Consider the following 18,098-nt stretch of genomic DNA (forward strand, 5'->3'; position numbering starts at 1 on the left):
AGGTGTCCTGGGGTTGAGAATCTATTCTCTCCATGAGATACATCATGTAAAAGGGAATAGATCAAAGCACGTGCCAGGTCTGAGCCAGCCCCTACCCCACAGCCTGGCTGTAGGCCTCAGCTGCCGTCATCCTGGTTGCTTTTGCTTGAGTGCTGGCCACTGCTTGGAAAACTTCATAGGGTGTGCATGTACACAGCCAGCCCAACCCAGGAGCCTCCCAGGCAGACTGGTGACTACTGCTTAGAGCTGGGCCTCTCATCACCCTCTGCACACCAGCCAGAAAAACAAACCATGTTGGTAGGACCTCAGGTTACCCAAGTAATTGTTTGCTCATTCCAAAACAAACAGACTTCCTTAAAATCTTAGCTTTTCCAGTGGATAGAGCACCGGCCCTGGATTCAGGAGGACCTGAGTTCAAATCTGGCCTCAGACACTTAACAATTACTAGCTGTGTGACCCTAGGCAAGTCACATAACCACAATTGCCTCATCAAAAAAAATTAGCTTTTCATAAATTTGTCTTCTTTAAAATATGCAGGGTTGCCAGATTCCTGGTTGTTCCTTTAAAGTGCAGGATTGTGTGTTTTTTCCTGGTGTCCTGTAGCCCATTTGGCAAACTCATGATTTCCTTTCTTCTTTTCACCAAGGAATAGGGGGGCTTTAAAGAATGACTTCTGTAACTCCCCTTGCCCCCTTACATGTCTGTAGGTTTCTGGTCAGTCATTTAAATGATGTTCCAAACAACAAAAGAAACAAATATTCATCAGCAAAATCTTAATTTTGTTAATGTGGCAATTTGGATTTGACATGCAAAATAATGGAACCTGGAATCTTTAATTTTTGCTTTTATTATTTACTCATTTTGCAGAACCCACTCCCCTATGGTCATAAATGCATCTGACACGGACCAGAGACAGACACAAGCATGAGCAGGGGGTAACTTTCCCAGTTGCTTTCTTTAGCTTTCCCCAGCTACTTTTGTCTGCCCTTTACCTGCATATTTACTGCACTTCCTAGTTGTTCTCTTCAAAACCCCTGTGTATTCCTTTGCCCTCCTCCTCAGTGATCTGAAAAGTTACAAAACAAGAAGTGAAAAGAAGCTGGTCGGGAAGACAGGGAAGGATAGCTTTGAGAACAGAGACACTCACACCCCTACACAATGTGACTCCTTTATTGTCCACTCTTTACCCACTTAGTAATTGTCTTTTTTTAATATATAATTTGATTTTTTGTCTCCATCTTTAAGATTTTCGTTTTAAAAGACAGTAAAGCAAAGAAAATCACAGCGCCTCTCTAACTGCATTAACTCCATTACAGGCCAGAGGACTTGCGCATTCCTAGGTATGGAGTGTGACAATAACAATGACATTGACATCGCAGTCGTGAAAACACTCGACAATAAGCTGTGCTCTGAGGTCTGCTTACCCGGTGAGTGGCAGTCTGCTGAACATGAACTTGGGAGGAAAACCCCCCCTGCTCTTCACCCTTGCTCTCACCCCCTTTACACACCCATCTCCTATCCTGCAGTTTCCTGGAAAAAGAAGGCATGGGGTGTTGCACTAAGATGCTGAGAACAGGCAAAGCAGGGACAAGGCCCAGGAGAATCCTTAAACTTTTGACAGAGAGCAACTTTCTTTTAAGCAAAAGGTACCCATCCCTAGCATAGAAGGAAAAAGGGGTAAAGCTCCTCTGTTCATACCTGTGACCCCTTCTTTTAGGACTTCATAAGTACTTTGTCAGGGAATCATGAGATTTTTAATCCAGCAGTAGCAAGAAACTTGAAGCAGTGACCTTCCCCATCCCAGCTGGGTCCCCACAAAGCCAGCCTAGGCCCTTTAAAAATCAACCTATAGATCCTTAAGAAATTTGTAAAGTACTTTTAAAATCATTGATTCACTTTATGATCCAGAGAACTCCGAGTTATCAACTTCATTGTTACCTGCTGGATGTGAATCCTAGAGAAGTGACTTGTTTGATGGAAGGGGAGGTTAGCACACTACTCTCTTCAACCTCATTGTACCCTGACTTTCTTGGCCCTTGCAGCAAAGGCTGACTGCATCTCCTGGGGCCCTAACTTGGAATCCCAGAAATTTGGTCAATCTGTTGCTCCTTCCTTTAGATATAACCCTTTAGATAGGAGCCCTTTTAATCATATTTTCAGCCTGGACCTCCACCTACCCTGCAAAGCCATCTACATGTTCCTTGAATCATTTCTTCAGAGCTAGGTATTGCCCAAGTAGTCTTGGCAAACACTTCCCCTCCCTAGGTGGTCTATGCACTCTCACCTGTAGGCTTTTCCCCAGAGGTTGCCCCTTCCATTGCACTGTTGTTTGTGACCCATGAGATCTCCTGCTATAAAGATTCTTTCAAGTTGCAGAATCCTGGGATATGCTTATCTATCCAAGTCACTTGGATATCCTCATGGGTCCAGTGCTTCACTTACTCTATGAAGCAATTGGAACAATAGAAAAGGGAACCCCTCCAGTGGATTGCCACTCTCCATCAAACTCTAGGAGGAAAAATGGTTAAAAAGACATTCTAGCCCCATGCAGCCACATATACAGGGGAGAAAAGATCTCTCAGCAGAAACATTCACCAGGCTTTCAAAAAAGCTTTTAAGTAATTTCCCATTGAGTTTAGCTCATTATTCATCAAGGCCTCTTAATCTTCAGTGAGGCCCAGTTGAGATAACGTCATTTCACCTGCTTTTCCCGATCTAGACGTGGGAAGCATCTGCTAAAAGAAAGACATTATGGAGGAACATTGAACTAAGTGGCCAATCCCTCAGTTAATTTAGAACTGGTGCTGTGAGGGGCCCAAAATACACCTCCTGCCTTTCCACTTATTAACTTGCTTCTGTCTGTCCATTTGTTTTTGTGTCTTTTTGCCAAGTTCTGGTCTGTCTGGTTTGTTTATTTTAAAACATTTCTTTTACCTGAATTCAGTCGGTATGAAGTTCATGTTCACTCTGTGCCAACACTGTCCTTTTTGGCTGTGCTCAGTCCTTTACACCAGGGTTGCTGGAGATGTACAGATTTATTGATGCTCCCTTGCTATATACAAAGCTATACTAAGCTATACAAGGGGTTTTGACGTTTGATTGGCAAAGGCTTATATTGAATTTGAAGCCGTCTCTCCCTATCCCCAAGAAAAAATATTTGGGGTCAGCTAACCCCACGCCTGTTGAGCTTTTATAAAGAACAATGTAATAGATGTAAATAGTTCGTTTGTGAGAATTCTGTACCGTGAGGACACTTGTTCTCCATTGCATTCTTTGGTCAGTCAATTTGTAAAGCAAGCACCGACCATCCTGTCTGGCTTTCTGCCAAGGTCTTAGCAACTCCATACCTGATGGGAGTCAGGGTCAAGACGGACCATCCTGCTTCCCTTTAAGGGATGCAGTTTAACTTTCCATTTTTATGGGAGAGTTTCTTAGCCAACAACTCTGGTGCAAATTGAGCTTTTCCCAGGGCTTCCTCCTCACCTCCCAATCCTTTCCCGGCCAACCTGCATTTGTTGACATTTATTCCACTTGTGGGATTAGTGGAGGGGCCAGACACAAAGCCTCTCAGAAAGAAGCCATTTACTCTCAGAGCCCCTTATGGAGAGGGCTATAGCCAGAGGATACACTTCAGGGTTAAGCCAGTCTCACAGTTTAATAAGGACATAAAGTCAAATAACAGTCAGTCAGTAGGAAAGGGTTGGGCTGGACCACTTAAAAAAATGCATACTCAGTACCTGAAAAGCCTCTTGGGTCCCAACCAAAGATTCTCCTGAACCATTATGGGAGACATGGAGAAGAGGAGGACCAGCCTTTCTCCAGTTATTCTGCCCAGAAGTGCCAGGGACATACCTGGAATGCTGTGTATGCCTTGTGGCTGGATTGAGGACTGGAGAAGCTATTCTCAGGAGAAATCAGTGTGGAATAAATCAGACCTCTTCGTAACCAGCTATAAGATAAGACCTGCTTCTTATGGTTGGGACATATGTTTGATGGCTTGACTGTTTGTAAGCCCAGTGACAGACAGGGCATCTCCTCCATCAAAGCATTACCTGCTCCCTGGATGTTCCACTATCCAAGTCCATTCCCCCACCTTAAAGCAGATGTTGCTTTTTTCAAGGAGGGCAGATAAGGATTAAGACCTTCTGACAGAGCCTAAAATGCTGTCAGAAGGGAATACTCAACCACCCTTTCCCAAGCACAGGTGCTTTAGGTCAGTGTTATCAAATTCAGATAGAAAGAGATCCCTGTGAGCTGCATATTAACTTAGAAAAATCACAAATTTACATTATATTGTATGTTTCTTTATTTTGCTAAACATTTCCTATTTTAATCTGGTTCTGCTGTGGCATGGGGAGTTTTGAGAGGGGTTTGACACCTCTGCTCTAAGGGAGATGAACTCATGAGAAAAGTTGCCCTGGTTCTAATATTAGTCAGTGCTCCTGTACTTTTTAAGATACTTTTTCAATAGCCTACATCAATTCTAAGCCCTCTTTTGGCAGAAGAACTTGAACCCCACTCTTGGATGCTGACTTTCCTATTGAGGGTGGCTTTGGACATATGTTCTGTGGTTTTGTCTGAAAGTAGCCCTGGGCAGAAATCTAAGTGGAAAAGTCCTAACTGGTAAGAGGGTTAGAACAGTAAGATTATACTAGCTAGATGTGGTGCTGAGGGATTTGATGGATAATTAAATAGGCAGCAGGTTAGAGGTCAGGTGACAGCTGACAATCCACCAAGAATCCAGCTATGAATGGGAATTTGGAGCAGTGTCTTTATGAAAAGGGAGGGAGGCAAATTTGGGTCTGTTGGTGGAAATGCGAACCTATTTTCAATAAAAGCATTGTGCCATAGACTTAGAGAACAGCAGAAAGAACTAAGTCCTTCTTAACCAATCATTGAGCATTTAGTAAATGCTCACTATGTGCCAGCCACTTCTTGGGCTTCCCATTACTGGGGACTACAATCAGATCAGATCTTCTAAACCTTTGGTGTTTTGTTTTTCTTTTGGAAGAGGCTATACCAAAAGAACCACATATACTCTGAGGCTCAAGCCCTGGAACCACATGTTTCTGTGGTCCTTCAACTTCATTAAGTTGGTGGATGTGTAGAGGCCAAAGTTTTAACAGCTTATATTTGTGTGTGAAGAAAGGAACCTATGGCGTTTACTTCTTTCAGTGTGCTTCCCAAGTCCACCTCTAGAGGCCACTTTGTCCTCCCTTCTAATTCAGAAAAACAGGTGGATGCTAAACGGCCCTGGTTACCTTTTTCTCCATTCTTCCCAATCTGTGGTGGGCTAAAGGAAATGGGTTGTTAGGCAGACAAAACATGTTCATTCCCTTTCTCAAGGAAGTTATTTATCAGCCTTCCAGATTTCATTTCCGTAGGTGTCCCTCCATCTGAGTGAGTTTAAGGAAAAAGCCACTGGGGAAAGTAATGGTGGGCTTTGCAGAATCCTTTTCAGGAAACAAGGTGCTGGTCTGGTCCTGATCAATCTGAGGGACTGGGGAAGACAGACATCCTAATTTTCAGACCTAATCCTCTAATACCCCTATGAAAGTCTCACCTCCCCCCTTCCCTCTTCCTTTCCCCAAACCACAGGTATGGTTTTTCAAGGGCCTGCTCAAAGGGTAGAATTGGTCACTAAGGCTCATGAAGAAGCCCAGCCCCAGCTAAACAGTCTCTTACTCAATAGCCTCTCGTGGTGTGGTGGTGGTGTTACTGCTGATAGTTTTATTTTGTGCATGCGTGTGTGTGTCTTCTCTCTTGTTTACCATTTGCTTTTGGTCTTTCCTACTGAACAGCCGAGGTTCCGGAATCCTGCCCCATAAACATTGAGGAATAGGTATGAAATCCACCGAGTCATATATCTGAACAAGCATAACTAATAACTAACTCATTGTTGGGCTTCAACACTATGGTCCTATTCTCATCATGCCATGTAGCTAGACACACACACACACACACACACACACACACACACACATCCTTGACTCCTTGACTTTAGCCAACCAAGGAACAAAGATCCCCAAATTCAGCTATGAAAAGTCCTTAAGGATTTCCTTTGCTTCCTATTTCTCTTCCCATGGGATCCACCAGCCTAAGCTATAGAATACTTTAGAATCAACACTGATCCAAGGAATTCTGTGGGAAATGGGACTAGATATGTGATTTCATTAGTATAGGGAACGCCTGAATGAGGAACCTCTTTGAGCAGGTCCATCTCCAAGCCCTGGAGCACTGAGAGTGGTGACTTGCCCAGGGTCACCGAGCCAGTGTGGATCAGTGAATGTGGGCCTTCCTGGCTCTGAGGCCAGCCCAGTGTCTACTATGCAGCGCTGCCTTTGTGGAGAATAAACCAAACCATTTTCCTCTTGTGTTGTAGTGAATCACAGCTGCTCCTAAAAGTCTACAGCTTGATCCTGATGTTCTCTGGCTAGGAACACCTCCCCTTCAGGATCACATAGTAACCTTAAGGACTTGCCTGGATTTTTTGGCATCACCCCCAAAAGTCATACAAAGCAGGCCCCTTTTGGATTTCAGCTCCACTGACAGAAGCTGACATTTACAAAGCTTTTTCATATACATAATCACATTTTGTCTTCACAGCCCAATGAGGCAGATGATATATTCTCCCTCCCCTTCTCCTTTAACTGATAAGTAAACTGAGGCAGCTTCAGTCAGTCAATGAGTATTTATTTAGCACTTACTATGTTTCAGATACTGTGCTAAGGGATACAAAGGGGGAAAAGTCCCTGCCTTCAAGGAGCTTAAATTCTAATAGAGAATACAAAACTTAAAATAATTATATACATGCTAAATATACAACATAGATGGAAAGGTATGGTGGAGAGGGAAGAAGTATGAGGTAAAAGCAGTTTGGTTTGGCAACTAAAGACCAGGCCCCAGGGTAAAAAACAAAAAACAAAAAACACCCAACTTTGTGTTTTAAGTTCTGCCTTTGACACACATTTGTGATCCTGAACCAGTCACAATGTTTCTGTGCCTTGACCCTGCCCCCAACTCTGTAAAAAGTTAAGAGGGAAAATTGAAAACAGATGTAGGTTTGCATTGGTAGGGGGATTTTTCTCATTGGGAAGAATGAAGTGACAGGTCCAGTTCAAACAAGCAAAATCCCTGAGGCTCACAGAGATTAAGGAACTTGTCTATGGTCCCAGTGCTAGTGTCAGAGCCAGAATTTAGCAAGGCCATCTTCCTAAGCCGGTGTTCTTTCTGCACTTACTTAAGGCCCAAACCAGTTTCTCTTTACTCAATTAGATTCTGTAGGCTGGCATCCCTAGAGCTGCTTGGAGGGGAGGGAGTGCACCATGCCGTGAACAGCAGGCTCCGGTCTGCTATCAGAGTGGTGTGAAGCAAAGCCATGTCAGTGGGAACACTGGAAGCCATTAATCTGTCTTCCTGCAAGAACCTACTGACACCATCCTGTCTCTGACACCCTCTATGGCTACTTGTCACTTCCTTCCCCACATGTGCCTTCTTTGCAAACAATAGCACCTCAGACCCATATGAACACACACATCTCACTCTCCTCTCATCCTTCCTGCCCTGAATAGAAATCTCAGCTCCTAGAGTTTCATTCCACTGGCCCACAAGAAGTAGATATCTTTTAGAAATCATATTGTTGTCATTCCAGGGGATCTGGGGTTGAATATGCCAAATTTAGAGGTTTTTCTATGTCCCTGTCAGCTTCTTCCCCAGTGATAACAGCAAAGACCATTCATCCCCGTGGGAGCAAGCCCTCCACCTGTCTTCTTTCTTGCTCCTGATTTTCCCTGACTCTTTCAATCACTGTTAGGGGCACACCTCCACTATTCCAATCACTGGAGCTTCAGGTAATGCCCACTTCCCCCTCAGTGCTCACTCCGGTGCCGCCCATGTTGGAGAAGCCCTATGGATCTGGCCGGAGGCTTGGCTCCAGTAACCATCCTTTTCTCTCCCGCAGGCACCTGGCAGGTGGACAACAATGCTATCAGTTGCAGGAACAGCCAGTGCTGGCACTTGTCATCAAGCAGCCTGGAGGACCCCGAGGACAAGCCTTGTATAAGGGGCTCCATGGCTGTCTGAAGAGTCCTAGCCCCTGTCACAGGGCTCTTTTTTCCATCCTCACATTCCAATGTGCCCCCACTGGACTGCTGACCACCTGGGTATTCCTACTGAGACCTGTGCGGACTTTTTATATTTCTGTGTAAAACTGGATGTCAAGGTCATTCTGCACCTTGCTCAGCCTCTCCTACTCCCTGGATCTCCACTTGGAACAGACTGGAAGTCCCTCTACCTGGAGCTAGAGTCAAGTTGATGAACTGTGGTTCATCATTGCCCCATCTCCCCTGTTAGGTAGAACAGCAGGCTATGTGCTGGCTGCCTGATCTTTTTTCTCCTTAAGGTTACAGCAGGAAGGCTCAGAAAACTGGCTGCTTCACTTTCCTTTACCCATGTTGCATTATCTGACCTCCAGCACAATTAAACTACCTTGGCAACTTTGCTTTTTGGTTAGCTCTCATCCGAGCAAAGCAGGAATCCTGTACTAAGCTATCTTGAAGCAGATTCTGTACCTGTGCACTGTACTCTGAAAGGTGGCATGCAGTGGGATGGTTGATTCTTTCCTCCCATAGAAGTCTAGCTTTTGCTTCTTATGTGCTCTGCCCTGTAGACAGGTCCACTCCCTTTATAGGAAAGCTTGACAATAAGTTCTCCACTGTTTGTGCCCTGGGCAATATGCATGGATGAAGATCTGCTGACCTCCTCCCAGATGGTGTGTAGTACTTACCAATGTTTCTCATACTAGTGACTTGGAGTCCTGGGGAAAAGAATAAGGGTCTGAAGTAGAGTCTCAGAGAGCCGGAGGGGAGGCCTGTGGTATCAGTGAATTCACTGAGCTATAAGACGGGAGTGAGCAGGCCTCCTCCACCTCCAGGGCTTCCCCTTTCCATTCCTTCCTGCTTACCCTTAGCTAATACTAAGAGGTACAATGGAGGAGCAGATCTGTTACTACATGGAACATGGATTGGAATACAGTTCAGGTCAAATTAGGTGCTTTGAAACATAAGTGCATACAATAAAACCCTGACCCAAAAAGGTTAGCCTCTAAGTCAGGTATCATTCCTATCTCCCCATCAGAGCTATTTGGAGGAGTTCCGGAGAAGTGGTTGGTTAATAGCATTTCAAAGAGAGATCATAGACTTGTGGTAGGGGAAAAGGGAGCAGGGAATGTGAAAAAAGTAAAGCTTCCACTGACAGGGCACAGGTGCCCTTGAGGAATTTCTATTTTCCCCAGGGGGAGCTCTCTTGTACTTTTGTGCTGGAAAGTCTATGCAAGTCCATGTTCCAAAAACCTGGCACCCTGAGAACCTCAACTCCCCTCTACCTTTCCCCATGGTTTCCTGCCCCAGGAGAGATCTGTGTACAACTGAGTGGTCTAACTAACTATCCATTCCCTGAGGTGTAAGAAGCCTATCCAGGTGTGGATCCAAACCAGTTTTTATTTGTGTTTTTTCGCCCTAGTATTCCTAATTATGGCTTGACAACTCAAAAGCCTTATTAGGCTTTGTTATTAAGGCAAGTGTTTTGAATCAGTAATTCTTATCATCCTCTAAAAGACCCCAGTAGAAGTGAATTGGCTGGGGGGCGGCTAGGTGGTGCAGTGGATAAAGCACCGGCCCTGGATTCAGCAGTACCTGAGTTCAAATCCGGCCTCATACACTTACTAGCTGTGTGACCCTGGGCAAGTCACTTAACCCCCATTGCCCCACAAAAAAAAAAAAAGAAGTGAATTGGCTGGAATGTCAGTCCTTTATCTGGCCTACCATTACTCTTGTTCCTAAAGCAAAAATTAAAACAAGCATCATTAAGCAATAATCCCTTTTCTTGGGCCTATACAATCTGGGTGGTTACATCATTAAGCACACAGACCTACCCGGAGCAGTCACTGGGTAGTGTTAAACAGGATGCTTGGGGGAGGAGATGGGTGAGTGGAGACAACAGTTAAACAGTAGCCAAGGCAGCCAGGAACCTTAAACCAAAATAAGTATCCTCATTCCCCTTACTGACCACCTGTGTCCTTTGATGCTGGGGTGTCAGAAGCTACAGCTCATCCCTCTGCTTCAAGTAGCCAGCCAGAAACCCGAGGCAGCGTCCCTGGAGGAAGGCAGTAGTAATTCTTTCCTCGTTTCAAAACTGCCTCCCCACCCCCAACTGCAAAGATGTAAATGTGGTGGAAACAGCCCCTTAGCCCCTTCTTCTTGAGATAGTTCCTCTTTTTTTTTTTTTCCCTATTTGGATACTTGGCAGGTAGTTATCCCATTCAAGAGGACCTGACGACAAAACCCATCCTATTAAGACCTGGGGCAGTTGCCAGCCTGACTTTGAAATGACCACCCTACCCCCAAACAACAATCCCAACATCTTTTGCTTTGAACACATCAGGGATAAAGCCACAATATTTCTAAGAGAGAGAGGGAGAAAGGCAGGTCAAGAAGCCCCACCAGAGAGAGGCCCCTTCCCTCTTCTGGAATGGATCCAACTGGGGAAGAAGGGAGGTTCGGTGGGAGCCAAGTGATAAGGGATGGCTTGAATAGGGTAAGCTATGACAGCAAAGCACTCCCTTGCTATATACCTCGTTCTCTTCCCATCCTATTATTTTCCAAGGATGAAATGGTTTTGATTTGCTCACCTAGACATTTTCTTCTTCCTTCCATTCCCCCAACCCAGTTCTATTCCACCTGCAATCTCCACCATTCTGGGAGCTTTTGAGCCAAAACTAGTGCATGTCAGGCACTTTCATAACACAGAAAGTATCTTATTTCAAAGTGAAGCTGGGGCTGGTGCAAAAGTGGCGTAGTGTTTCTTGGAGACTGCACACTTTGTGTGTGTGTGTATGTGTTTGCGCGCGCGCACGTGCACCCTTACTGTTGGTGACAGTGTGTGCATCCCCTGCTCCCTTCAGGGTGTACACATAGCCCTGCTTCAGGTGCCACATCAACAATGCAATGTTCTTGGATTTGCTGCATGGTTCTCAAAAGTGAATAAAACTGTTTACAAGAGGAAGGGGCAGCTGGTGACTGAGAATTTGGCCTACTTGTGAGAGATTTTGTACTGCTTTCCCCAGAACGTCCTGCAATTACTAAAGAGGTTCCTTGGAGGTAGGAGATGTGGAAGAGTAAGAGGTCAAGGTGGAAGGGGGAGGGAATGCTTCTTGGTGGGAGTTTACATGCCTTTCCCAGAACTTCCACACCAACCTCCTGGGCAACAAACAGCTCCCCTTTCCCTCCCCCAGATGACCCCAGCTCTCCCTGTACAGGCCTGTGTGATGAACTCCCCTCCCCAACCCTTGATTCTGCTAAGGCAAACTAGAGAGCTTCTGAGCACACTGAGGCTTTCAATAATTAAACAGCAGGAACGTTTGTGACTAGAGGAAGGCCAGAGGAACGGAGGGGAGGGGGAGGGGGCTTCTCTGCCAAAAGTTAAGGAATCACAGGTACGTTGGAGTTTCTCACCTTGCTCTCTGAGGTTTTCGGTCTTGTGCCCCCTTCCCACTAATACATATATTAGGGGAGGGGGGATGGAGAGAAGGTATGGTAGTATTCAGTGAAAAGTGACTTTCCCTAGCTGGCCGGCTGAAGCAAAAGAAGGATAACGCCCCTGACCTCTACGCCGGTCTGCTCCCTCATTTGCTTGGTTCCTGGGCGGTGGCATCGGACAGACAGACAGGCATGCCAGCGACCTTGGATGGCCCTGGGGATCAGGGGCCGGGGGACACAAAGAAGCGGGGGGGGGGGGGAGTTGTCGGCAAAGGCTGCAGGAGCTTCACCGAAAGTCCCGCGCAGCCCAGAGAAGGAGGCCCCGAGCCTGCGCCTGGAGCTAAATCTCGGGGAGCTTCACTCGGGGAGTGAAAACTCGGGGAGTTTTGAGTTCATCAACCTCCACTCGAGCAGGGCGGGAAGAGGGGCCAACCGGCGAAATGGAAGAGTCGCCTCCCGGGAATACGGGCGGGGAGCTGGGAGCTGCGCGGGTCTCCAGCTCTCAGCGCGGGGCCCACAGAGCTGGGCGCGGGAATGCGGGCAGCGAGGGGGGCGGGGTGAGGACCGAAGAGAAGTACGGAGTTCGAAGCGAGTTTGTGGGGTTGAGAGTGGCAAGTGCCCGCGGTCTCTATGGAGACGCGCGGACCAATGGCTGCAGCAGAAGCTGTTTATAGGGGTGGGGCGTCGCCATGGTAGCGAGAGAAGCCTTCCCGAGCAGCTACTTAATGCCGGTCCCAGGGCCGCCAGTGCTCAGAGAAGCGCAGCCGGGAGGGGGGGTTGGGACGAGGGACGCTGGCGGGGCCACGAGCTGGGGGCGGAGAGTGGCGGGGGGCGGGGTGGGGGGAGCCCTTTCCTTCCAGAACCTTCCTCGGGCCGGGGCCGCGCTCTGAGCCAGGTAAGGGGCGGGAGCGGGGAGGGAAAAAGAAAGAGGGAAGAAGGCGGGAGGGAGGACTGGGGCAGGGGCCAGAGGGGGCAGCCAGTCCTGAGCGGGCTTCCTCGTCCCAAGGGCCGACGCCTCCACGGGTTTGGGGGGCCAAGTCCTCCCCCGCCTGCCTCCGCTCCAGTCCCCAGCTGTCCCGGTGGCTTCTCTCGTCTTGACTTCTCATTTTTCCGCCCTCCCTCCCAATAGAGCTGGCTCCCTGCTCCCCTCTCCACCATTTCTGCTGTGGTTTGGGGGCGAACCCACTGGATGCCTAGTTCTTCTAAGAAAGCGGGAAAGCTAAGGGGGCCCGGACCGCCTACCCCCGGACTTTTGGGACTAAGAAAATCCACCCTAGCGCGTTTCTGGGCAGGAAAGAGAAGGCGAGAAAAACGGGGTGGGCTTTCTGAAGTTGGGGCTGGACTCATCCCGGACCCGACGTGCTCCGTGTCTCGCCTTCTTTATCCCAGCTCAAGACACGAGAGAAGCCCTCCTACCCCTTCCCCCTACCCACCCCCAACCTTCGTCCCTTCCTGGCAGGGCGATTTAACAAAAGCCCACGCCTCCCCGGGACTTGGTTCCTGCCTCTCCCCTGGGGTGAGGGACGCGTTCAGTCTTAGCTCTGTCCCCCAACCCACCCACTTCCCAGGCTTGACCGGCCCGACGTGTTTCCTGGAGGCAACCTCGGCATGGATCTAAAGACCGCCACCGCTGCCCGGGAGACCCTGTAAAGCGGAGCCACGGTCACTGGGTCAGAGAACGCAGGAGGACCGTCCCCGAGCTCAGCACTTGGATGTTGAGCCCACCCGCGGGGAGGGCCCCCAGACATGGCAGAGAATTGGCTGCGTCTCTCCGGAGCGGGGGCGGTGGAGGAGGGGGGTCTGGAGGAACCCAGCGGCCTGGATGACAGCCTGACTAGCCTGCAGTGGCTACAGGAATTCTCCATCCTCAACGCCAAGGCCCCCTCCCTTCCCCCTGGGGGGACTGACCCCCATGGCTACCACCAGGTGCCAGGCTCAGCAGCCCCTGGCTCACCCCTGGCTGCAGATCCCGCCTGCCTGGGACAGCCACACACTCCAGGCAAGCCCACCTCCTCCTGCACTTCTCGGAACGCTCCTGCTGGGCTGCAGGCCCCACCCCCCGACGACGTGGACTATGCCACCAACCCCCACGTGAAGCCACCCTACTCGTATGCCACGCTCATTTGCATGGCCATGCAGGCCAGCAAGGCAACCAAGATCACGCTTTCCGCCATCTACAAGTGGATAACAGATAACTTCTGCTACTTCCGCCATGCTGATCCCACATGGCAGGTAGGGGAGGGCACATAAGCAGGGACTATCCTCTACCCCTTTCCCCTCCACGCCAGGGAACTAAACCCAACCCTTTTGTTGTCCCAACTCACCATCTGTCCTTTAACACTACTCTCCCTCTCTCCTCTTCCCCAAACCCAGAGTGAGCAGGAGAGCTGTCACTGGGCATTTCTTCCTCCTAGTTAAGACACCTTGAAGAGTGTAGTCCTTCCAAGGAGTTATCCCAGTTGAGCTTGGATCTCTGTTTCAGGTGTTTGGAAGGTTGGGTTGCCCAGATTGTGGAAATTGGTTCAGAATTGGTCAGTGGTAGTTTTAGTGGTGGTAGAGAAATTGGACCAGATGAAGAAACATACAGCAAAACAGTGCCTCCTTAGAGGACACAGGAAGTGTGACCTTGGCCATCATTTAGATTCTCCACTTCCCTTGGTGTGTTTAGTTGGGAAGAGTGTCAGTGTGTGTACTCAGGGAGATCATTCCAAGGACGGACAGAAGTTTTTTCCAAGGCCTTAGAACCTTGCTTAAGGGTCACGTGAGTGTCTGAGGATTCCGAGAACTTAAACCCTGAGGTTTAAGAATCCCTAGTCCTAACCAACACCTTTTTGCTACTATCTTCCCCAAGCCCCATTTTGAAATTGACAAGATCAACTTTTGGGGGAGGGAGGAAACAGGTGTGACAAGGAGCTATGACTCCCATCTGAGATGTGTATGTATGTATGCACCCTTCCTGGCTGTGTGAATGTGTGCCTTTCCTGTAGCTGCAGACCCCCCCAGGAGGCCTCTCCCCAGTTTCCTGACTCAGCTCCTCCCCTTTCTCTCTTCCTACTCTCCCTGGGGGGGCAATTACCTTGGCCAGATGCTCCCCACAGGGGATCTGCCTATGGCTCTTATTAACTGTTCCAAGGCTCTGGAACTTGACATAGCACAGCCAAGGGGCCAAGGCCACCACGTAAACAGCCTTGCCAGGGCATCACTGCTCACCCACTGTTGGAAAATGGAATGAGTTGGCTTATAGGGTAGTGAGTTCCCTGTCATTGGAGGTGTTCACATGTCAACCAGATGACTTCCACTACTTTTCTAGTATGTTTTAGAGGTGGGGATGGTGAATGGGATTCCTACGTCATGTGGAAAAAGGTGACTTCCAAGTTCCCTTCCACCTCTGGGGTTGGGTTCTCTGTGACTGTGTGATACCCCACCTTCCAACAGAGGCAAGCCCTGAGTCCTTCTTCCCTAAATGGAACACCATGGTTCAGGGATGCACCTGAGCTCTATGGAGGGGGGAACCACAGGAAGGATGCTAGAGCAGGGACCAGCTCAGACTCTCCGCAGAAGGATCAGAGCCCTAGAGGTGACAGAAGCCCCAAGAGAACCCCTGAAGGCTAGTTTGGGTCTCTTCCCAACAGTCTCTGTAAGGGACTCTGAATCTCCTTCCCCACAAGCAGTGATGACAATCTCGAGTCTGTGTGTGTCGGGTCTGGGGTGGGAAAGTGGAGAAAGTGGATGGGGGGTGGGGGCAGACAACAGATTCCTAAATCCCAGAACATTCACACTCGACTGAAGCTTGAACCCGGACTTCCCAGCAGTTACTATCTAAAGAACCAAAGCTTTGACAGGGTGGGGGAGGCGGGAGTGTGTGAGACAGAGCCCCTACCCTGTTGCATGAAGAGACTGGGGCAGAGGAATGAGGGCTATGTTTCTAGCTGGATAATAATCAACTGAGGCTGGGGACAGAGGAGCGGGGAGAGGCTAAGGACCTGGACTAGCCTCAGGCTTAGCAAACAGTGAAAGTTCCTGGGTCCCCAGCCCTGGCCCCCAGCCCTCCCCACATATACACACGCACATACTGCCTGTGGAGCAGCAGCTATGTCTTCATTCTCCCAGCCTCTGAGCTCCATAAACAGCCTGCTCCTGCCAGCCCCAGGCAGAGGGTGACAGCAGGTCCAGGCCCTGGGGGAGCTGAGGGTTTTGGCCAAGGGCCGGGGAATGGCAGGAGAAGGGGAGGAGTGGGATTGGAGGCGGGTGGCACTCGGAGCCACCCTGTGGCTCAGAGCTCAGATGGCTGAGCAAGCAGATATCCCAGCAACGGGAAACAAAAGCCCCCAACAGTGTCCCAGCTCCCAGTGTCCCACTGCTGGGGTCTGGGAGCAGGGAGCCAGGGAGTCAGGCCAGAGGTCTTCCCTTCCCTGGATCTATAGCCGTATGGAGACCACGGCACAAAGGAGGGTGCTTGCTACACCTCCTCCCCACCCCACCCCCCATTGCTTTCCTGAGCCCAAACTGGTCTGATTCCTTTCCCTTCCCCCACTGACCCTTGACCCTTCTCTCTCTGCCCAGAATTCCATCCGCCACAACCTGTCCCTGAACAAGTGCTTCATCAAAGTGCCTCGGGAGAAGGATGAGCCAGGCAAGGGTGGCTTCTGGCGCATCGACCCCCAGTACGCAGAGCGGCTACTGAGCGGTGCCTTCAAGAAGCGGCGGCTGCCCCCTGTCCACATCCACCCGGCCTTTGCCCGCCAACCCCCCCAAGAGCCTGAGACGGGCACCTGGGCAGCACCCCTGGCTGTAAACGCTGAAGCCCAGCAGCTGTTGCGAGAATTTGAGGAGGCCACGGGCGGTGAGACGGGCTGGGGAGCAGGCGAGGTGCGGGCCGGGCACAAGCGCAAGCAGCCCCTGCCCAAGCGAGTGGCCAAGGTACCGAGGCCCACCAGCACCACTCTGCTAAGCCAGGAGGAGCAGGGGGAGCTGGAACCTCTCAAGGGAGACTTCGACTGGGAGGCCATTTTCGATGCGGGCACACTAGGTAGTGAGCTGGGTGCCCTGGAGGCCCTGGATCTGAGCCCCCCGATGAGCCCAGCCAACCGAAGCAGTGTCGACCTGACGGTGCACGGTCACCACATCGACTGCCCTGCCACCTGGGGCCCCTCAACTGAGCCAGCCACCGACGGACTGGACTTTGATGAGACCTTCCTGGCCACGTCCTTCCTGCAACATCCTTGGGATGAGAGCCATGGGGGCTGCCTGCCCCCAGAGCCCCTCTTTGAGGCTGGTGATGCCACCCTGGCTGTCGACCTAAACGACTGGGCCAGTGTGGGTGCCTTCTTGTAAAAGGCTGGGACCCCCCCCTCCCCGCACCTCTGGACAGAAGCCTCAGAATCAGGGCCCAGAACTCCCCCAGAACGGGAGCCTCAAGGACACGCCTCCTCTGAGGCAGGGGCTAAGAGGGGTCTTCTGAGGACGGGACAACTTTCCGGCTCATGCTGCCCCTAGGCGAGGCTGCCCCCGGGACCTAAGCCAGCCCGACTGAGAGCCCGGAGGAACCAGGAATCCCCTTCCACACAGTGTTGCTGTCCCCAGATTCCTTCCTCCCCCCACTACCTCCAGAAAGCAGGCCCTCTGGGCTGGACGGCCCAGTTCTGCCTCCTCCCTCCCTTTCTCGGTGCACATCTCTTCTTCTGTCTCTCTCTTCCCCAGGTCTCTATCCAGGGAAAGTTCCCAGGTACAACAGATGCTAATTAGGTGAAAGCAAATGAAATCCCTGGAGGCCTCTCTCAGCAAGGCCTTCCCGGGGATGGGGAGGAGCAGGAGGAAGGCTAGTATGCAAGGAGGGGGTGTGAAACTAGAGCAGAAGTAAGGAAAGCACTGAGGGGGGAGGAGATGCTCTCTGAGGCCAGTGGGGTCCAGCAGCGGCCTCCTTTTAGTCTGGGCCCCAAATCCTCTTGAGGCAGGACAGAGGGCGCAGATTGCAGACTTTCTGAATCAGAGGCTTGAGCCTAGGGCCAGGAGGCATTTGGGATTCCCTGGCAAGTCGCCCTTCCTGGGGGGTGGGGGCAGCTGAGTTGCAGGGCTGGGGAGCAGACTAATGTAGTGAGTGTAGCTGTAGCTAAGTGAGAGTAGGCTGATTTAACTGGGAATGGGCCCTCCTGGACTCACTCGGAGTCACTGGAACGAGAGCTCAGAGGGCTGGAGTATGGGAATGGGGTGTGGGCAAGGGTGGGGGCCCTGCAGCTCCCCAGGCGTAGGGCTGTTGCAGGGGCCCTGTCCCAGCCTGGGTCCCAGTGGACCGCAGCCCCACACCTGCCCATTGGGGACAATTTAACCTTTTTCATGGAAAGTTATTTACAATAAAAGAACTGAAAACAGATATTGCCCTTTCCTTTCTTTAGGGAGGGAGGGAGGGGTCCTAGATTTGGTCGGGAAAGTAGTTTCCTGCATCTTGTTCCTAATGACCTTCCTACTGAGGGCTGGGGAGCCTTTTCTGGGGCCTTGAGGAGTGGGGACTCTTTCCGCACACAGATACACCCAAAGCTGAACTTTGAAGAGTGGGGAGGGAGCAGG

General features: G+C 50.2%; 2 protein-coding genes across 8 annotated transcripts in view; both read left to right on the forward strand.

Moving 5' to 3' along the window:
* Positions 1-11,074, forward strand: part of RNF157 (ring finger protein 157) — a 146,487-nt gene extending 135,413 nt beyond the window's left edge. For 3 of the 5 annotated variants that reach the window (XM_044002956.1, XM_044002957.1, XM_044002959.1), the window contains 2 exons: positions 1,317-1,427; positions 7,961-11,074. In XM_044002956.1, the coding sequence (XP_043858891.1) occupies positions 1,317-1,427; positions 7,961-8,082 (233 nt within the window). In that variant the 3' untranslated portion in view covers positions 8,083-11,074. Of the gene's footprint in view, positions 1-1,316; positions 1,428-5,801; positions 5,843-7,960 lie in introns of all 5 variants that reach the window. The other 2 variants (XM_044002958.1, XM_044002961.1) reach the window with 2 other exon arrangements.
* A 1,294-nt stretch (positions 11,075-12,368) lies between these two features.
* FOXJ1 (forkhead box J1) lies at positions 12,369-17,861 on the forward strand. 3 transcript variants are annotated; one of them, XM_044004098.1, is made up of 3 exons: positions 12,369-12,429; positions 13,103-13,766; positions 16,098-17,861. In XM_044004098.1, the coding sequence occupies exons 2-3, from the start codon at positions 13,281-13,283 to the stop codon at positions 16,866-16,868; spliced, it is 1,257 nt and encodes a 418-aa protein (XP_043860033.1). In that variant the 5' UTR covers positions 12,369-12,429; positions 13,103-13,280; the 3' UTR covers positions 16,869-17,861. The 3 variants fall into 3 exon arrangements, with proteins under 3 accessions (XP_043860033.1, XP_043860035.1, XP_043860034.1); XM_044004100.1 differs by having other exon boundaries at positions 12,392-12,429; positions 12,664-13,766; XM_044004099.1 differs by lacking the exon at positions 12,369-12,429 and having other exon boundaries at positions 12,503-13,766.
* Positions 17,862-18,098: the final 237 nt, after the last annotated feature.

Source organism: Dromiciops gliroides, chromosome 4 (genome assembly GCF_019393635.1).
Source record: "Dromiciops gliroides isolate mDroGli1 chromosome 4, mDroGli1.pri, whole genome shotgun sequence".
NCBI classification, from domain to species: domain Eukaryota; kingdom Metazoa; phylum Chordata; class Mammalia; order Microbiotheria; family Microbiotheriidae; genus Dromiciops; species Dromiciops gliroides.